The 20,694-nt window shown below is 36.3% G+C and overlaps 1 protein-coding gene across 2 annotated transcripts; it reads left to right on the top strand.

Annotated features, from left to right (window-relative positions):
- Window positions 1-31: 31 nt before the first annotated feature.
- Window positions 32-19,383, top strand: LOC137290915 (uncharacterized). 2 transcript variants are annotated; one of them, XM_067822118.1, is made up of 11 exons: window positions 32-130; window positions 810-924; window positions 1,244-1,458; window positions 4,826-4,942; window positions 6,598-6,727; window positions 8,483-8,619; window positions 12,512-12,598; window positions 13,111-13,165; window positions 15,387-15,488; window positions 15,691-15,753; window positions 17,127-19,383. In XM_067822118.1, the coding sequence occupies exons 2-11, from the start codon at window positions 810-812 to the stop codon at window positions 17,234-17,236; spliced, it is 1,131 nt and encodes a 376-aa protein (XP_067678219.1). In that variant the 5' UTR covers window positions 32-130; the 3' UTR covers window positions 17,237-19,383. The 2 variants fall into 2 exon arrangements, with proteins under 2 accessions (XP_067678219.1, XP_067678220.1); XM_067822119.1 differs by having other exon boundaries at window positions 39-130; window positions 15,694-15,753.
- Window positions 19,384-20,694: the final 1,311 nt, after the last annotated feature.

Raw genomic sequence — 20,694 nt, 5'->3', positions numbered from 1 at the left:
GACAGCGACACCGAGTTTGCATCTTTAGGGGAATCCCCACTTCTGAAAGCAGTATTGCACAAGGTGTTGATCATACGTAACAATCAACATTATTGCGTCGTATTTCTAGTGTAATCACATCGAATTCGAGGTTTGTGTATCATTAAATACTACAACACACGCAGCATTTTCTCTAGATCCAAACAAAACCATTATCCACAGTGAATTAATATTGAAATTGTATCTAATGTGACTTAAAAAATATATATATTATAGACTCCCATTATTGCCAGTGGAAGGGAGAAAAGTTAGAAGACAGGATGATTATGATGCTATGCTTGTCTGAGCTTTAACAGAAACGTTTGATCATGACAAATGGCCACTCTCCCCACTTCCATTGCGTCCTCCCCCGACTTCCCCTCAAGAAATTTTAAACAGCAACATATCAGAGATCAGAACATATCAGAGATCACTGGTCATTTATGAGTAAATATCTAAAACATTCAGATCCAAACATTGTGAAACACTTAAACAAAAGTGAAGAGCAAAACTTAAAACCAAACTTAACTTGACTTCTGGTGGAAAAAACAGAAATATCCGAAGATTTGCAAGTGTTTCGAAGTTTTCTAAATACATGTCAAAATACCAGTTTTTGACCAGCACATCGCGACGTGTATCCTTTTCATGCATGAACCTGGAAAACTGGTTATATTGTGCAGCCCTGCTTATGAATATGTAACTTTAAGTTTTTGCAATGTAACTAACAAAACCATTTGTTGATAATTGATCACATTTCTTCACATCACCTTGCTATCTGCTATAAATTTTAGATGCCCACAGAGGAAGATGACCATGGAGCACAAGGAAAACGAACAGACAAAGAGTATGCTCTTCCCAAAGAGCATGGCATCCCTCTGTCCAAGCCAAAGAGACAGGATGGACAAGGTATGCATACAAAGAACTGCTCTATCTTTCTTTGAGACTGAAATAAAAAAAAATCCCAAAACATATTTATCACAGAGTACCGTATATTATGTTTGTCTGAAAAATGTGTTTGTCTTCAGTCGTTTGTTAAACAACTGTTCCCTTTCTTCATGTCTGAAATTATAGTGATAATTTGGCATGGACAAATGATCGACTAACTTTCACACCATTTAAAATCAGTTGATTGTTTCAAATGTATATTTATTTGCCTTTTCATCAGTACATTTTGCAGCGTAGTATGCCTTGTTGTTTTGTACCGGTATATTGTGTGTTTTGTTAGGATCTGATAGAGGAGTACAAGAAGAAGGTGAAACACATCCTGCACATGAAAAAGATGTGGTCAGTGGACAGGACATTCAAGATACAAAGAGTTTCCTACATCTGTTCAAACCTATTGGTATCAAAATACAAGGCATATCTGACAGACAACGGTATGAGATTGAGCCTAGCAAAAGGATACCTACTAGTATGGAACAATTTCTTAAAGAAATACAGGCAAGTATTTGAATAATTCAGGGATTGTTGTACTAACTGTTAGAGAAGTCATACCTTGGCAGAAAAAGGTCTAGTGAGCCTGCAACATGACATATTTTTCATTGTTCATTGACATTTTATATTATTTTCTCCTCAGACACCACTCAAACAATAAAGCTGGAAACCTACACATGTTCCCCCTAGTGTTGGTAATTGTTTGAAATCTCACAATAGATGACATGTTCCTTCCCAGTTAACAGTCATGACAAAATTGGATAAATCATCATCATTTTCCAGATTTTTCTTTTCAGGTTGTTATTGCTGATAAGTACAAAGAAAAACATATGGCTCATCAATTGTGAGATTTCAAACAATTACAGAGGATTGTGTCTCATTTAGATATACTGAAAAAGATATATACAAGGACATCATAAATGTACAGAAGGTTATGACTGATGTAAATATGACATAATCAGATTACAGGAAAGCATACTAGTATGTAGAGAACAATGCCAAAGATGTACACAGCATTGTCATTCATGTCAAAGATTTTACGCAGGGATACTAGAAGTGTTTGTAGCAAAAGACATATATAGATAGACGACCAAGGACGTCATAGTTGTTTACAGGATTGTGATCACATTAAATGTCATATTGATCATTGCACTGAGTTCTGAAAAGTATATGGAAAGATGACCAAAAGGCATGAAAGCTTGCTTGTACACAGTTTGAAAATGCTGTATATTTTGTTGCCTGGTAATATCTATATATTTCTTGTTGTAAAACATTGAAATTTGGTTTGGTTTTCCTAATTGTACATCTGTAAAGCACAGAGTTTGTTATAAGAATAATTGCATTCAAAGGATTATTATGCATCCCCGCAAACCACCAAAATACTTTCTCTTCATTGAATTTGATATTTCCTTCCGTATATTTTGCAAGACACTCTGAAAGTTTACTCCGTATGATTTCAGCATACTGACAGGTATATAAACATGTACAATGGTTTCAAGTGAGTCATTACATTATATATAAAAGAACATGCTGGTGCTTCAACGTATCCCATCTTAAATAACAACTTATTGGTACTCAGTATATTATGAATGAGTTTAAACTGAAATCATCTTAATTCACTACTTTGTGTACATCGTTTTGCCATAAGATGAACATTCTTCCACTCAATATCAGTATATCCTTTCTGTAAATGATTTTCCCATTTCAACAGTGTTTTAAACTTTGTAAATGTTGGAACTGATATACTCATGTACAAAGTCGAGCAGCCTTGTTTATTGGACATTATTGACATGTTCTAAGGCAGAATGGGTCTTGAGCTGAGTTCAGCACAAGGAATGGTGTTGCATAAAAGGGATGACACTGATTTCCTGACTTCCTCATAACTCAGAAAGTCTGTTTTGATATTATATCCTCTTACAAAGTTTGTATAGTCATAATTTCCATCATCATCAAATCTATCTCTAAAATATGTTACACCCTTTTTATGCCATTGCTGTAAATAAATAGTTTCACTAGCAATTCTAATAGCATTGTTATACCAAATGGATTATGACCTTCACCACTTGTGTTTCCAACACTGTCACAGTTGTGCAAGTATGTTGACCAGGAGGAGAGTACCTCCTTCAAGAACCTATTATAAATGTAGGGAATAATGTTCCTTTTAATACAAATGTAATCTGCTAAATAAAGTACATTTAAATCTGGGATATATTCTGAGACCAGCTTTGTCCAGATGGCATTGCTATAGATCAATCTCCTAATCCAACACAGTTTTTATGCTGCAGTAACAGTCTTTAGATCAGGAACACTGATACCACCACATTTAGGTGGTATTTGCATAATATTTCTTTGGATTTATCAATTTTACCTTTCCAAATAAATTGGTAGCATTTCTTTTGAAAATCGTCCACTTTTTGTTAAAGAGACTGTGAATACTACTAAGCAAATGGTTAAGTTGTGGAAGTAGAAGTGATTTCAATATAACATTTCTTCCCATTGGTGTTAGGGTTCTTTTCCTCCACATTGCCATTCCTTTTTCAATTTTCTCAGAGTCTTTGTTTTAGTTCATTTGTGTCATATTATCTAAGTCAACGTCAGTTTAGTTTTTTCACCATTAAGCTTTAGTCCAGAAAGAAGATAATGTATTCATTGTTACGTAGAGGCTATTTTTCTGATCTGTCTATAGTTAGTGTAGTATCATCTGCAAATACACTTCTTAGTCTCTGAATATATATAATTTTGATAGTTACAAACTAACCCATGTAAATTGACAAGGAGCCCAAGGAAGACCAGAGATTCTGAACTTGAGGAAATCTAAGACTTGCTTCATTTAAGGCTTTATCATTGCAGAGAGGGCATGGCAGTAAGCAAGGTAATGTGGTTCAAGGACTGTGAGACAGACTGCTGTGCAAATTCCATTTGTGAATTTCACATCCCGTGTAAAATGATGCAACTTGCTACTTTTAAGTGATGACTGTTATATCATGAAGTTCAGAACATAAAGTTTCCAGTGTTTGCAAGAAATATTCAGTCATGACTATTCAGCCAGTAATCTGAGTTTTCTAAGAATTAAACACTTTTATACAACCCCTGACAATCTGTAAGATATGCTGCATCGTCAAGTGTTTCAAACACTAAAACAGTAGTTCAAGAAGTGAGTTTTCCAAAAATTAAACACTTTTATATAATGCCTAACAACAGAGAACATACTTTATTATATGGTCTCTGCTAACAACTTGTAACATATGTTCCATCGTCAAGTGTCTCAAATACTAAAACAGTAGTTCAAGAAGTGAGTTTTCTAAAAATTAAACACTTTAATACAATCCCTAACAACAGAGAACATATATTATATGGTCTCTACTAACCTGTAACATATGTTCCATCGTCAAGTGTTTCGAATACTAAAACAGTAGTCCCCAAAATCATTTGGGTTCGATTATGAGAAAATATGATTGATTGCTTGGTTGTTTGGTCACTGAAATCAATCATTGATTATTTCAGTTAGTAGGAACACCACTAGTTACCTCACCCAAGATGCACTCTTATTGTACAAGACGTTCAAATTGGTGTTCAGTAAGAAAGCTGCAGATTGAAACTGCCATTTTGACCATGCTCCCAAATTTACTCAAATTCCTTTCTTCTCACTAAAAGCTTATCTCCTCTAAGGAACCATGACAAAAATTTAAGCCAATGACATATTTCATGACTTGATATTTTTTTGACATTTTGGGCCCAGTTATAAAATATGTTATTATCAATAACCAGGTGGGATGGGTGTCTGTCAACTCAAATATGTTGTAAAAAATATTTAGGTGTGAAAAGATATGTATCTGTTTTGCATAATTAATATCTTGGTTTGTATCAATTTCAGAATGTGAACAATTCACCCTCTACTAGGGAAGAAACTCTCAGGATTTTCCAGAAAATAGTTACTGATCCTAAAAGTGTTTGCTCTGTTTTCCGTGTCATCAATGTGACATATGTGTTTGTGAGTATTGATACCTGGTGTCTGACATTTAGCTCATCGAGTGCACATTCTCGCACAGTCCACTTGTTCTTCTAAAAAACAATGTTTTTGAATAATCATTAATGACAAGTTTATGTTCTTGTTTTAGGTGATATTGGTGATATTTAAAGGATGATCTCAATATGACTGCTGATATAGTTTGTTTCTTTAACATTCAGAACACCTCAGTGTTTGCGGAAAGAGTAGGTTTTATATTTAGATTCTTGTTGCTATTGTGAGTTTTCGAACATATTTTTGTTGTTGTATCAGGAAAAGATAATACACTTGTTATGCTGGTATCTCCCCATCTGTCCATAATCATTTTGTTTCCGAGCATAACTAAAAACAAGTTCAATAGTTCAATAATTTTTGACAAACTTTGGCAGATATATCAAACAGAACCTAAAGTGGTGCCTTTTGCTATTCACAGATGTTTGTCATTTTTATTTTTCTTGGTTTCTATGGAAATGATCTTAACTTAGTCTGAAAAGGGAGGAATGGCCTTAGTTTCCAGATCACAACTCGGAAACCATTCAATATCTGTCTACAAGATATGATATATATATCTCAAACAGAAGCTTAAGTCATACCTTATGCTCTTTTCAGGATTTTGTCACTTTTATGTTTCTTAGTTTCCATGGGAAACTTTTGGACTTAGCCTCAAGAGTGAGGGGTGACCTTCATTTCTGGAAAACACCTCAGAAACCGTTCAGTATCTATCAACAAGACTTGGTATTCCATTTTTTTAGGTTTAAGTGGAAACGATTTTGACTTAGTCTCAAAAGGGCAGGGTTGGGTTTCGTTTTCATATTGCAACTTGAAAAACGTTCAATGTCTTTCTACAAGACTTGACAGATACCTTAAAGAGATCTTGAAGTAGTACCTTTGCTGTTTGCAGATATTTGGCATCAATATTTTTAATGATTTCCTTGAAACGATTTGGATGTAGCAAAAAAATTTGAAATTAATTAAAAAAGATCAATTTGGACTGTCAGATGATTTGTTCTTTCAAATTCATGGGGGCCGGAAAAATTTGTCATCTTTTGATAACTCTTGTTGAAATAATTCCTACTTGTTTTCAGAGACTCACGACCACAGTGTTTTTGTCAATCAGATGATGCAAAATGAGTCGTAATTATCATTTCAAGTTTGCTACGAAGAGGCTGGGGTTGAAACCTATGCACAAATTGGGCATGGCTATGTTACCTTATTAAAGCTCTGTTTCAATGCAGAGCAAAGCATTATTCAAGTATACTGAGCAACATTAGAAACATACAACACAAAAATGCACAGAAAGTTGTGCATTCACCAGGAACAAGTTTCCATTATCAATATTATCCATCAAAATCCTGGACACCTCCATGGCTCAGTGGATAGGGCAGACTGAGCTGCAAGAAGCTATTAGGTTGTTACAATAGTTAGCACTCAATATTAAGCGGATAAAACTGGGAATGGGCTACTCAAAGTCTGCTTACCTGGAATAGTGCAAATAGCCATCCATGCATTATACAGTATTAAGTACACAGATATGAAATAAAATAGACATGATGGTGAATTCATTTCACCTCACTTGTCGTTGTCAGAATGTTTCAACCTTGATGAATGTGACATTAACAATTGAATGTTTCTTATTTCAGATACTTGTTGAGAGTTCTCCAGACGATGAAGGTTTTGCTGCATCAGTTGATGGGCACAACACAGTTCTTGCAGTCATATATGATGCAACAAATAAAAGATTTGTCTTGGTGCTCTATGGGGAAATTCAGGGTAAGTAAAATTATTTCATGTTGAATGTCATGTGAAATCTGGATCCCTAAAATAATTATTGTAGACAATGTCAGTGCTCTGTCAGTATTGCTGTTTTATGGCCAATTGTGTGCAGTAGTGACATTGATCTTCAGTGATACACCATGAAACAATGCCACACAATGGTGACACACTCTGAAACAATGCCACACAATGATGAGACACTTTGAAAAAATGCCACACAGTGGTGACACACATTGAAACAATGCCACACAATGGTGAGACACTTTGAAACAATGCCACACAATGGTGAGACACCATGAAACAATGCTACAAAATGGTGACACACATTGAAACAATGCCACACAATGGCGAGACACCATGAAACAATGCCACACAGTGGTGACACATGTTTAAACAATGCCAAACAATGGTGAGACACTTTGAAACAATGCCACACAATGCCACACATTGTATCTATGTTTGTCATTGTACAGATGTGTGTCATTGGGCCTATGTGTACCATTGAACCTATGTGTGTCGTGTGTCAATGAACGTATGTATGTGTTTCAGTACTCCTGTGTGTCATTGTACCTATGTGTGTCATTCGGCCTATGTGTGTCATTGTACTTAAATGTGTCAATACTCCAGTGTGTTACTGCACCCATATGTTTTGTTGTACTTATGTATGTGTCATTGTGTAGATGTGTATCTATCTGTACCATTGTTTGTAGGACCATATGTGTGACAGCGAATGTATTTTGTGTCATTTTGTGGATATGTCAGTGTACCATGTGTGTCGTGTGGATAGGTGTCTCTGTGCCAGGTGTGTCATATGGATGTTTCAGTGTACTGTTTGTCATTGTGTGGATTTGTGTCAGTGCACCATGTGTGTCACTGTGTGGATATGTGTCTGTGTATCATTGCATGTGTGTTAGTCATTGTATTATTAGTCTGTGTACCATATGTGTGAATGTGTGTATAAATCTTAGTACAGAAATGTTTTATTTGTAGCCTTCAGGGATTTTTTTATGTAAAAGTAGGATAAAGCACGACTCTGGCTATGGTTGGGAATGTAAGACCTGAGACCTGATGGTCGAGGACTTTCCCAACCATAACCTGGGAGGATTGCATTATTATGCATATAAACCGTCAGTGATGGATAATTGGATGATCATGTAATACAGCTACATGACAGTAACTGAAGCGCTAGTAAAATCAATGTAATAACAGTAACTATAAATAGAGAATTTAACACTACCATGTTTGTTAGCTCAGTGGCCATGAGGGAGAGCATCTGTTTATTAAGGTGACAGATGTGGTTTCATTCCTGCTAGGGAAAGCATATGCACTTTAAACTTGATCTTTGACGATATTTTCCAACTGATTTCGAACACTCACAGATCATCTGAAAGTAAATGTTGTTGATGATATAGAATTAGGAAAAAGTGAAACCTGGGAAGAGGCCTTACTTACAAAAAGTAAAACCGTGAAATACGTCTTACTTACTAAAAGAAAAACCAGGAAATAGGTCTTACAGAAAGTAAAACCTGTGAGCAAACGAAAACATCAAATGTGGAATAGAAGCCAAGTCTGATACATGTATATAGTAAGAAGCATCCTTCGGGTTTATATCATGGCTGAATGCTACTTCAGCATATCTGCAAAGTGTGCTTTAAAGCAGAAAAAAAACCCAAAATAATTTTTATTCTTCCTGTAAATATACGACATGCATTTCTTTTTCCAGAGAAAAATTATGATCTCTCCTGTTCACAGATTCAACTGAGTGGAGACAAGAAATACGCACAACAGTATATAACATCATCCTCTGCATCTATGGACGAGTGTACAATTCAGCAATAACACACTGCAAAAATGACTTGGTTTCCAGAAAGCTGGAAACCATCTGTAATGTGGGTAATTGCGGAATCCATTTGGTTTCCATTCTCTGAAACTCACTAACTGAGTTTCCAACTAGATTCCATTTTGGAAATGTGATTTTGGTATGTCTGTAAATGGAAACCAAAATGAAACTAAGTTCGGGGGTTTCTTGTTGGTTTCCATACCTGGAATTTGCAACTCTCAGATCTCACTAAATGGAAACCAACATAAAAGTAGAAAATGTAGTTTCATGCTGGTTTCCATTGCGCTGTTTTGAACTAAGTAACATAAAATGTGTAATTGTTTACCATCCTGACATCCACTTGGTGTCCATTCACTATCCATCTGAATGTGCCTGGGGAAGGAATAGTAGATTTGGTGCTTTGCTTAGATGAACAAGATTGTAAATTGTTGACGCATCATTCTGTGGATATCACAATATTAAATGTGGCTTCAAACTGATGATACAAGAACAAACTATACACTTTTTTCCTTCACATTCTTGTTTATTCGTAATGTAATGAAGCATCATATTCCAACTACCATGCACACAAACTTCACAATATGCCAGAGGGCTTGAGTGTTTAAAAAGCTTTCATAATAGATGGCCAACAGTTCTTTCCAATCCAGTGACTACTGGAATCGGATAGTCATGTTCGCTGACTTGGGTGATACCATGTCATTGGTTCCTAATTGCGCAGACTGAAGCTCATGCTGTTGAGCACTGGATTGTCTGGTCCAGACTCAACTATTTACAGACTGCTGCCATATAGCTCATGCATACAAAAAATAAGGTTGAAAAAACGTTGATGTTTTTTCGTAAAACCTGCCTTCAAACCATATGAATGTAAGGCTATTCAGAAATATTGTGGAGTGTGGTGTAAAACTAAAGCCATTCTCTAAGTCCAATTCAGAAATAAGTTGTTAGGGGGCACTCATGATCAAGAGTTCCACCTTTAGCCATCTCGGAGACTGGGTATATGGAAACAATTCTGACCTAGTCTCAAAATGAAGGGATAGGCTGCATTTCCAGATCACAACATGAAAACCATTTGACATCTTTCAACAGATCTTGGCAGATATATGAGACAGATCTTGAAGTGGTGCCTTTTGCTGTTTACAGATATATGGCATTTATATTTTTCATGACTTCCATGGAAATGATTCAAACTTAATCTAAGAAAACATCAAGGAAGTGTCATATGATTTGTCCTTTCAAATATGTTGGTACCGGGTAGTGGGAGATGTCATCCTCTGATGACTCTTGTTCTGCAGTAACTGATCTGCTATGACATACTGCAAATCAGGAAATAATATGAGTGACATTTAACATACAAAGATGAGAGTGTCCACTGTACTCAAAAATGAAATAAGGCATTTTTGTGTGGAAATTGCTAATATACTGGTGTCAGTTTTACTGAACATGGCAGAAACAATGACATTCACTGTCAAAGTGACATTCACTGTCAAAGATTGCAAATGAGTTCCGCCTTCAAAGCAAATTCTGCATAAGGTGCAATCAACATGTCTTAAAACTTGTCAGATAATCTACTGACTTATTAATACATGATGACTGGTCACTTACATGGTGAGTGAAAACCTTCTTGGTCACAGTGTCATTTGCGTTCGGGTTGTGACCTTTTGGGATTAAAGTACCGTCTAGGTCAGTTAACTGTTTAATCTGTTGCTTTTCATTTAATATCATCAAACAGTAAAAGTTCAGTTTGTTCAGACAGCAAATAATAGTATTTGTAAGTGCTCTCACCCAAACTACTATCATGGAGTAATAATTCATAGCAGATTTTATATTTAATTAAGAATTCATATTTTACTACTCAGGAATTAGGAATATATGAATGTAAAATATACTATCCCCAAAAAGAAACACACTAGCAATTTGTATTTTTAAAAATCTATTAATTACCTACTGTGCTCAAACAATTGTCGATATTGTACAAAAGTGTTGATAACATGATTTTACACAATTGCACAAGTAAAAAAAATCGATTTTACCTGAAAATGTTGCTTTTGATGAGATTTCTTACAAGGATTAGAAAGGGATTGCCACAATGTAACGGAAATCACCTTCCAGTTGAAATTGTGCAGCAAAGAGAAATGAGCATTCGTTTTGAAGGAGTTAAATGCATACTGGAGATAACCAATCCTCTGTTGTTAGGTGTTTGAATGTTAGTCTGAGCAAGATATCATGGCTTGCAGCTTGTTGGAACCAAACAGGTATAACATTTGACCGTCCCCATACAGGCAGACCTTGAGTTACCACTGCAGCCCAAGATCGGTACATCTGGGTATTACAGATGCGTGATCGAACTGCCAGGGGTGAGAGCCCAGCAGCCAGGGTGCATGGACTTCAGAGGATATCACGTCAAACTGTACAGAACAGGTTGAAAGAGACTAGTCTGAGAGCAAGGAAACCCGACGTACATCGTCACCATTGCACTCAGTGGCTCCGTTATCTAAAAGTATCCACTTCATTGTACAGACATTATCTTCTTCTAAACTGGTATGAAATTTCATGCACTAAAGTCTATTTGTGGACGAGTTATACATGTTTGAAAATACAACATTTTCACAACAGATTTCTCGTCTATGCATTTCTTTTTTGGGATAGTATATTAGTGGGATCAGGATATGTAATAGTTTAGAGAAAGACCCAAGTCAATGTTGATAAATAGCCCCATCTCACAGACATAGTATTCACAAACGTGTAAGTTACAAAGTTTAATTGATGCTTCTACATAAATCTTGGCCTAAGGTGACAAGGATTCAACTCCTAGACACACTTTACAGTAAGGCATAAGTTATGTCTACAGAGAATTAGTTCTGGAATGTTGTGATAAAGAAGGAAAAAGAAGTTGTTTTTCATGTGTCAGGTATTCATGTTTGTCCAACATCTAAATGCCTTCTAAAAACTTGCCTAAATCTATTTTATGAAAAAAAATCGCCTATATTAGGTTAACATGAAACTAATATTTCAATTTTGCTTCAATAAGATTTAGCTTTATGCCTGTGTGTTTATTGTAATATCATAATTTTCTTCCAAGCATCCAGTAAATGTCTCAATAAGATTAGTTCACTTAGAGGGACGAAGAACTCACTTATTTCTGCTGATTTCATTTATAGAAGACATACCCCATACCATTTCTTTATAGTAAACAATTTAGTCAAAGACATAGATGTTATGGTTAACTAATGGGCATTATTAGTAACAGCACTCATTGACCATTGTAAAAAAACACAACATCTTAATTCTAACAGACTCACTCTGAGAGGCTCAAAGCAATAATAACTCAAAACCACCCTAATCTACTTGATGGAATAATTAAAAGCATTCAGGATCTAGATACATTCATTAAAAGGTATGGATCATATGGATCCCTGCCAATGTTTGCGTGTTTGGTAAAGAATATGCTGACAGTGTTCCCAAAGCTGCACTCCCTGATTTAGTTAACTTGAGCATATCATTATCTGAAAGTGAAATCAAAAACAGAAATCATCCCAAGGAGAAAAAGTAAGTGTCAAACTTAAAATTCTAAACTAAAATATCTATTCCAAAAATCCAATCTATTCCAAACATATCGTACATCTCTAAATTTTGACAGGGTGACAAATAGTTTTTGACAGGTAGCACAAACGTATCTTCCCACCAAATTTCAGACATTAGAAAAACAACCTTAACATCCCTTTCAGGTTATCTATCTCTTGGTCAAAATTACAATCATATCCTTTTGATCAAACACTTTGCTCTGCAGGTCCATGTACAACATGTGTATCATGCCATGGCAGGGATCTCTGTACTTATGTTCTTTGTAGAAGATTTGTTTTGATTGAAGTTTAATAAATTCTGATTTGTGCAAGGGTTCTGACTTACCAAATTTTACTTTTATTTTTTTGTTGTTGTTTCAGATATTAAAAGCTCTCAATGCAAATGCAACAGAAGCAATGCGGAGGGATGTCGAGATAAGGAAACGTCTTGCCATGGAAATGAATCAGGTGTGTATCTGTCAAGTTACAGTCTGTTTGTCATAAAATGAGATGATGAATCATAGAACAACTCATTTTGTATGTATACACTTCAGTAGACATCCTCTCTACTTGTTTAAGATGTCAGTTTGGAAAGTTAACAACATAAACAATTCAGACTTTCAACTTTTGCAATTTGTTGTCCGGCAACAAACATACAAGTATGGTTTTGGTTGAAAAAAACAGAAAAGAAATTGTTGAATAATCTGTTATGCTGCTAAACATCCAAGTTGACATATTTAACATGAGATGGGGGTACAACTGTTGGAGGAACAGTTCAAACACTCACGATACATAACTGCATCTTAAGAGGCCTCCAGCCATCTCATGGTAATTCTATTCACAATCTGACTAGTTCGTGTCTTCACAGCACTCATCTTTGGAGCTGCGTGTGTCACTACTAATTGTTCCAAACTTTATGCTTCAATCATTTCCTTTTTACTGTGGTACAAAAGTTTGTGAAACTCTTGTAAACTTTACAGATGAAGCAGTATGAATGTCCACCTGGTCAATCTGAAAGGCTGAGCATCACAGATGGTATGTCATGTCTTTGTCTCCCCATAATGACCCCATGTAGGTTGTTGACAAAATTGAAGACATTGGTTGCAATATTTTATGAGAAATCATAAAATCATACCTCTGTCCGTTCATAATCATTTTATTTCCGGAGCATAACTAAGAAACTGTTTAATATTTTTAGACCAAACTTTATAGATATAGTAATGTCAGCCTATGGTTGTGCCTTTTGCTATTTACAGATTTTTGGCATTGATATTTTTTTTGTTTTTCCATGGAACATGTTGGTGTTAGTCTTATGGTGGGGTGGAGAGATGGGCTTCGTTTCTGGAGCAGAACTCAAAAACCGTTCAATATTTTTCTGCAAAACTTGGTAGATATATCAATCAGAACCTAAAGTGGTGCATTTGCTATGTGCAGGTTTTTGTGATTTATTATTTTCTCGGTTTCCATGGAAATATTTCAGACATTGTCTCAAAAGTGAGAGGTGTGTTTCGTTTCCAGAGCAGAACTCAAAAACCGTTCAATATTTTTCGGCAAAACTTGGTACATATATCAATTGGAACCTTACGTGGTGCCTTTTGCTGCTTACAGGTTTTTGAGATTTATTATGTTAGCGGTTTCCATGGAAACATTTCAGACTTACTCTCAAAAGTGATAGGTGTGTTCCATTTCCGGAGCAGAACTCAAAAACTTCTTAATATCTGTCAGTGTTGCTTGGTAGATATGTGTGGCAAACCCCAAAGTGGTGCCTTTTGCTATTTACAGGTTTTTATGATGTACTATTTTCTCTTTTCCATGAACACATTGCTGACTTTGTCTGTGGAGCACAACTCGAAAACCATTTCATATCTTTCAAAAGATCTTGGCAGATATACGAGACAGATCTTGAAATAGTGACTTTTTCTGATTACCGATATATGGCATTTATATTTTTCATGAATTGCTTGGAAACAATTCTGACTTGGTCTAAAAACACAATAAGTAACTGTCAGATGATTTGTCCTTACAAATATGTGGGGGCTGGGGGGCTATGTCATCTTCTGATGACTCGTTTCATCTGACATCCCCATGTGCAAAGCGCTGAAATACCAGAAAGTGAAACAGTAAGTTATCGCAACCCAGTGGATCATGGATGATTGATGAACATTAATGAAGAAAAAAATTATGGGAAAGATTCCAGTTGAAGAAAGAAATTGACTGATGATTTACTGAAGGGCAGAAGTGAAGGACCTGCAACTATTTGAAACTGCAGGCTCAACAAAACAACAGGTGCAGGGCCTTTGATTCAAATGCTACCTGTGGTTAGAGTCAACTAATGTCATCATGCAGTTAGGCTTGCTGACTTTATTGATGCAATTTGTCATCATATTCAAGTAATGTAGTGATGCTTATGATGTCAATCACTGAATTGTCTGGTCCAGGCATGAATATTTAAAGACACCAAGTAGCTGGGAAAATGCTGAGTTAAAGAAAAACAAGGAATTATTGTTTCAAGTATTGGCTTACCAAGAGCTGTAGCCTCTGGAATGCTGCGGACTGCTGATATTTACAGGCTGTCATATTACTTGGGTAGATTTAATATCACTGATAGATGTTTATAACCTTTATTGACTGAAGAATTTAATATTTACTTTTGTCATTGACATGAACAGTGTGACAACCAATAATTAAGCAGTGTCCACAAGTGTGAACAAGGCACACAAATGTCATGCAAACAGTCTTCAGTAGTTTGGTTAGAATTACATGCAAGACCTGTAAGATGGGGTCTTGCATGCATCAGTCCAAGATCAAGGTCATTGCTGGTTACATGAAACATGGCTGAAGAAATACATGTTTAAGGAGATAAAAAATGTTCAAGCAGTACTAGTGAAAGTGACAACTCAGTTGCGACAAAACTGAAAAGTGCCCTTCATAGTCTTTCAGTTGCGTTACAGCATAGTTTAGTACATGGAAGTGTGGCATGTTTTAGTGGGGAGTCTTCATATTTGCTTTATATTTCATTAGTTCATGTAGTCTCCTCCCATGTTTGCTGCTAGACATTTACATGCATGCAGTGTGATGAGATTGCAGGTTACAGCGAGTCAGTCTGAAAAGACATAAATAAAGCATATTTACATGATAACTTTGACAAAAGTGACATTAATTAGATCAACAATGTAAATGTTCATTTTGGGCTCAAATAAGAAATCAAATACACAATATTCATTTGGTCTTGTAACATTTGTTTTCTCTTTGTCAGGAAATTCACAGCTGGAACAACAGCAACAACCACTACGTGACCAATGGCAGCAACCACAGCAGCCACAGCAGCTGCAACCCCAACAAACATCCCAACCAAATGGTGAGCAGCTGATACAACTGATATCAAGTATTACACGATCACATGTAATTTTTAATCCAGATACCAAGTAAACGCAGTTAGTAAAAGGTTTGAATAAGTTATGATCATGAAAGCATGTCTTAACTGGAAAGCATATCTCTTGATTATTTGCATATGTAAATTTTGACTCATATAATTGCTAATATGATTTAATTTGTTGTAGCAGAAGCGCCTATAGATTCACATGTACAGCTAGAGCGTAGAGTACATCTCATGGAGGATGAAGGTAAATATGATTTATTTTTCCAAATGCATGTACTGATATATTTTCAAAGGAGAAGATGCTAGTGAACAAAGCTTTTAGATAATTATGAACTATTATATCATAGAATTCAGTGGAATGAAAACGTGTTGTGTTGAATTGAATTTTCACATTGTCTTCAGATGAATGTTTTTTTGTTGTTTAACATCGTGCCCTGCAATATTCCAGTTATGTGGCAGCAGTGTGTAAATATTGAGTCTGGACCAGACAATCCAGAATCAACCAACGTACTGATCCTGGGCACCCAATCCCAATAATTGTCTCTTAGACAAGCATGGATCGCTGAAAACCAAATCTTACCCTAAATCCTAACCTTGCAATTCCACAAATCATTTCATGCAGGAATAATAATCATCATCATTGGTATATTCAGGAATATGTGTGTGTGTGTGTGTGTGTGTGTGTGTGTGTGTGTGTGTGTGTGTGTGTGTGTGTGTGTGTGTGTGTGTGTGTGTGTGTGTGTGTGTGTGTGTGTGTGTGTGTGTGTGTGTGTGTGTGTGTGTGTGTGTGTGTGTGTGTGTGTGTGTGTGTGTGTGTGTGTGTGTGTGTGTGTGTGTGTGTGTGTGTGTGTGTGTGTGTGTGTGTGTGTGTGTGTGTGTGTGTGTGTGTGTGTGTGTGTGTGTGTGTGTGTGTGTGTGTGTGTGTGTGTGTGTGTGTGTGTGTGTGTGTGTGTGTGTGTGTGTGTGTGTGTGTGTGTGTGTGTGTGTGTGTGTGTGTGTGTGTGTGTGTGTGTGTGTGTGTGTGTGTGTGTGTGTGTGTGTGTGTGTGTGTGTGTGTGTGTGTGTGTGTGTGTGTGTGTGTGTGTGTGTGTGTGTGTGTGTGTGTGCGCATGTGCACTCGCAGCAGGTTCGAACCCATTGAAACCCCACCCCAACACACTTTGATCTGACAATGATCATTCATCATAGCAGGCACGTGCAGTTCTTGGAGGTTATATTAATGGATTGGTATGACATTTTGACACTTTATTTTGGCCAATTTTGTTTGCTTAAGTGTAATAAAATTAAACTTACAATTCACTTTTGCCTTTTGTGACGAAGGTCAACAAATTGCAGTTACATAGAGAAAATCTCTGTTATAAAAATGTATAACTCAGTGAAACACTCCATGAATCATGGTTCTCATTTACCTATAACTTCATCAACATCAAAATTCTTTTGCCTCTTCCGAACCCATTGTTTTTGTAAAGAATATTTTTGGTACATAATATAACACAGGTCACAGATATGTCTGTGAACTTATGTTATTATGTTGTATGTAATACATGTAATATGTATAAAACAGTTTGTCCCTGGCCACTATCTACATCTATCCTTGCACATATTTTCATGTTTCAGTCACACGTGAGCAATCCCTGAATCAAAGTAAAAAGAAATCTGGTGAACCTGAGACCACCAGGGATGAGCAGACAGTCCGTGATGTACATGGAAGTATCAACTGTAATTAACTGTCCTTCTGCAGATTAGATCTGAATGATGTGTAGATCTGACGGACAAAATGTATGTTAGGAACTGTTCATAATTTATGGCTAGGGGGATGATGATGAAGGTGTCACTTATCTTATTCTAGGGAGGTGGGTGGTGGTGGGGTCATTGACACATTGACCATTGGGGAGGGTCATCAAGTTTCTTCATCACAATAGTAAAAACAAATTCTTAAAAATTATGGGACTGTGGAGGCAGGTCATTGATTTTGTACATGACATGAAGGGGGGCACTTACTTTGTACACAAGTTTTAGGGGGGATTTTTGACATTGTACATGATTCTCCATAAAATCATCATTATGCCAAAAGACATAAATTACGAATTGGACTTGAAAAGCTGTGTTTTCATGTGAGCAACTAGCTTGCCATTGCATGTGTAATTGGTGCCACCAAGATGTAGAATAAGCTCAGATTTTCTAGTGACTGAGTGAATCAAGTTTTATGCCACCTTTAGTAATATCCCTGGAATGTCATAGCAGGAAACACCAGAAATGGACTTCATACGTTGCAGCTATGAGGGGAATTAAACCCAGGTCTTTAGCATGATAAGCAGATGCCTTAACCACGTAGCTACCCCACCACCGTGTCAAGACCTGATGGTCTGGCATGATGATGATTTATACATGGAGGCTCATGATATGCTGTACATACATAGAGGATGTGTTGCCTATGTATTGCCTTGGCAATATAATGTTTTGTAAGGCTCAGGAACAGACTGACGGTTAAGCAAATCTAATAGGTACATTAATACCAGGGATGAGAATGGAAATTTTCATTTACAGCTGAAAACTAGTCGGGGGTCTGGGGGATTTTGGCATTTTACACACTAAATATGGCTTCTAAAATCAATATTAACACTGTATATATATTTAGACGTTTCAGAAAAATGACCCTTGGGATGTAAAAAAACGCGGATTTCCGCGGATCCGCGGAAATTTCTCATCCCTGTAATACTGCTGTCTTCTAAAAATACTGTACATTATGTTTGATATATTCTTTGTTGCTGCATTCACTACTCTATCCATGGCTCCCGACAATCCCCTGCTTGACCTTAAGGGTATTGATCCATTGCTTCATTCATCAACCATTTCAAGCTGGGTATTTGATGTCACTAGTCACCTCTTATATCAAGTATAGGTTGATGAAGACCAGTTCTAACCTGGATCTTTCTGGGCGTATGAATCATATCAGAGGATTTGTTCAAACATGACTGGTAATATTGATTTGATTATTATGTTTTGTAACATTCCAAATGAGTCTCAATGCTGACAGAATTTCTGAAGCTTTTTAGTGGTATCAAGCTTATGAAGCTCCTAAATGTTCAGTGGCATATCAAGACCTTTTCCACTATTACTTATATTCTTGCCTTTGGTGGATATTCCAAGCATCATGTATGTGCAATTCTCAAATGTTTTCGTTGTTACTCAGTTGTTGGACATTTATTTTTTCCCTAAATGTTATCAAATATTTATAATTAATAAAGAATATGACTTTATGAATAACATCTTCTTGTTTAATTACATAGAGTAGAATCTAGCACTGTTGTCAAGTTAAGAAAGCTAAGAACTTGATAAGCGTTTAAGAGTCTACACCAAAGCATCTCTCAGTGCAATAAAGAAGAAGTTGTTATCCATAAAGTTATGTTCCTTGTTACAGACTCAGCAACTTCTAGATTGCTGATGAAACAATTAATATTTATTTATTTATTTATTTATTTTTGGGGACTTATACTGTCTCTCTTTGTCAATAGTCATCAGTGAGAGCAATCAGGGACTCAAACAATACTATCATTCATGCACAGAATTGCTGACTACCCCTAGTACTTGTGTATAAAATTGCTGACAACCCCCCAAACAAAATGGGCCTACTACCCACCTTAAAATCATCATCACTCCGCCTAATCATGAATTATGAATGGTCACTAAGGCAATCAGTAGGATGCAATGTACATGTGTATTTATTATATGATTATATTGTTTGTACAAAGCTGCAACATGAGAGTCCATTTTGAATTTGCTAAAAAATCTTATCGTTTTGAGAAAATTGTTGTTATGTTTTACAAATATGTATTTTAATGTCTTGAATTCATAAGTAAATGCCTGCCATGAATTCAGTCTTGAATTATGATGTCTTTCAAATGTTTTGAGGTGACTATTTCTATGCCAACACTCTTCTCTGCTTTGACTGGCATTCTTTCTTGCAACATTTTTCAAAATTGAAAATGTGCCCTGAACACATACTAAGACTGTAAACTGATTCTCCAAACTGAAATCAGTCCTAAATGGAGAATTGAGTAAGTGTTGTTTCTGACCTACTTAGTATAACCTCTCTGTTCAGTGATTGTCCTTTAACCCCATCAGTTTTTGTCATCTGCAGAATGGTTCTAGGAAATTTCATGTCATTGTCATGTGACCCTTACCAAAGGATGCCTCTATCAGTTTACAAATTGTTTAAAAATTGCAGCCAATATTGGTATGGATTGTTATCTCAGATCAGTCAAATGTCGATTACGTTCCTAGAAAGTGAGGAGAGATTTCTTATTTTCTGAAATTTTCAAATCATGTAATTTGGATAGTGATGATCATGAAATAACTAAACAGCAGAGATGATGGCTGGAAAGGCAACTAGGACCTTTTCCAATGACTTCCTGATGCAATCTATTTCCCGATGCAGTCTGTGTCCTATACACATGACATATCCAGTCAAATAAAATTAGGTTTTACATCAGGTTCTTGTTCGGTATGCGCTGTTTCATCCCCTGTATTCTTCCTGTGATAACTGGTGATTTATCCTTGCTTGCCTGGTCAAATGCTTTAGCCATCTCTAACACTGGTCCTATCTTCACTTGTAGGGGTTTCTTCTCCATTTTCTTTAAAATCTAAAATGACAACATTCTGTAAAACTACATTTTGTCACATAATGTGAAGACATATTTCGGAAACATTGCATTTTCAGAAAAGCCAAATAATATACACAAATTACATTAATCCAAATCAAATGCAAAGAGAAGAACCATATTTAGTTACATGTCTTTAGACAAAATAATGGGAAACACTTAAGAAATGACATCTTTAGCAATAAGGGAATTAATATTATTATTATGTTTTACAGATTAGAAATGAAATGCAGCAGAGAGGGTTTGGGTGATCCTGGCACAGTCAGGCTGGTCAAGCTCATCATCAGCTCAGGGCCCTCGCTCCCTCTACATGCAGCCCAGACAGCGAATGGGACTTCTCCCAGGAAACACTGCCTAGTCGAACCCACCAAGAACTTTTCGGAGAATATGGAGGCTCCCCAACACTGCAGCCTTCTGCATTACCCAGATTGTCAGAAGGGCTGTGCTCCCGGTGGACAACCCGGGCACTCTCCTGATCTGCGCCAAGAGATCAGGAGGTACCAAACCAAGGGCACCGAGAACAA

The sequence above is a fragment of the Haliotis asinina genome, chromosome 7 (assembly GCF_037392515.1).
Source record: "Haliotis asinina isolate JCU_RB_2024 chromosome 7, JCU_Hal_asi_v2, whole genome shotgun sequence".
NCBI classification, from domain to species: domain Eukaryota; kingdom Metazoa; phylum Mollusca; class Gastropoda; order Lepetellida; family Haliotidae; genus Haliotis; species Haliotis asinina.
Note: the sequence above shows the minus strand (reverse complement) of the source record. Positions and strands in the feature narration are given on the sequence as shown.

Excerpts from the sequence above, each read along its gene's own strand:
- LOC137290915 (XM_067822118.1), top strand. The coding sequence starts at position 810 with ATGCCCACAGAGGAAGATGACCATGGAGCACAAGGAAAACGAACAGAC. Across the intron at positions 1,459-4,825 it reads AATTTCTTAAAGAAATACAG|AATGTGAACAATTCACCCTC; the intron begins GCAAGTATTTGA and ends TATCAATTTCAG. Across the intron at positions 6,728-8,482 it reads GCTCTATGGGGAAATTCAGG|ATTCAACTGAGTGGAGACAA; the intron begins GTAAGTAAAATT and ends TCCTGTTCACAG.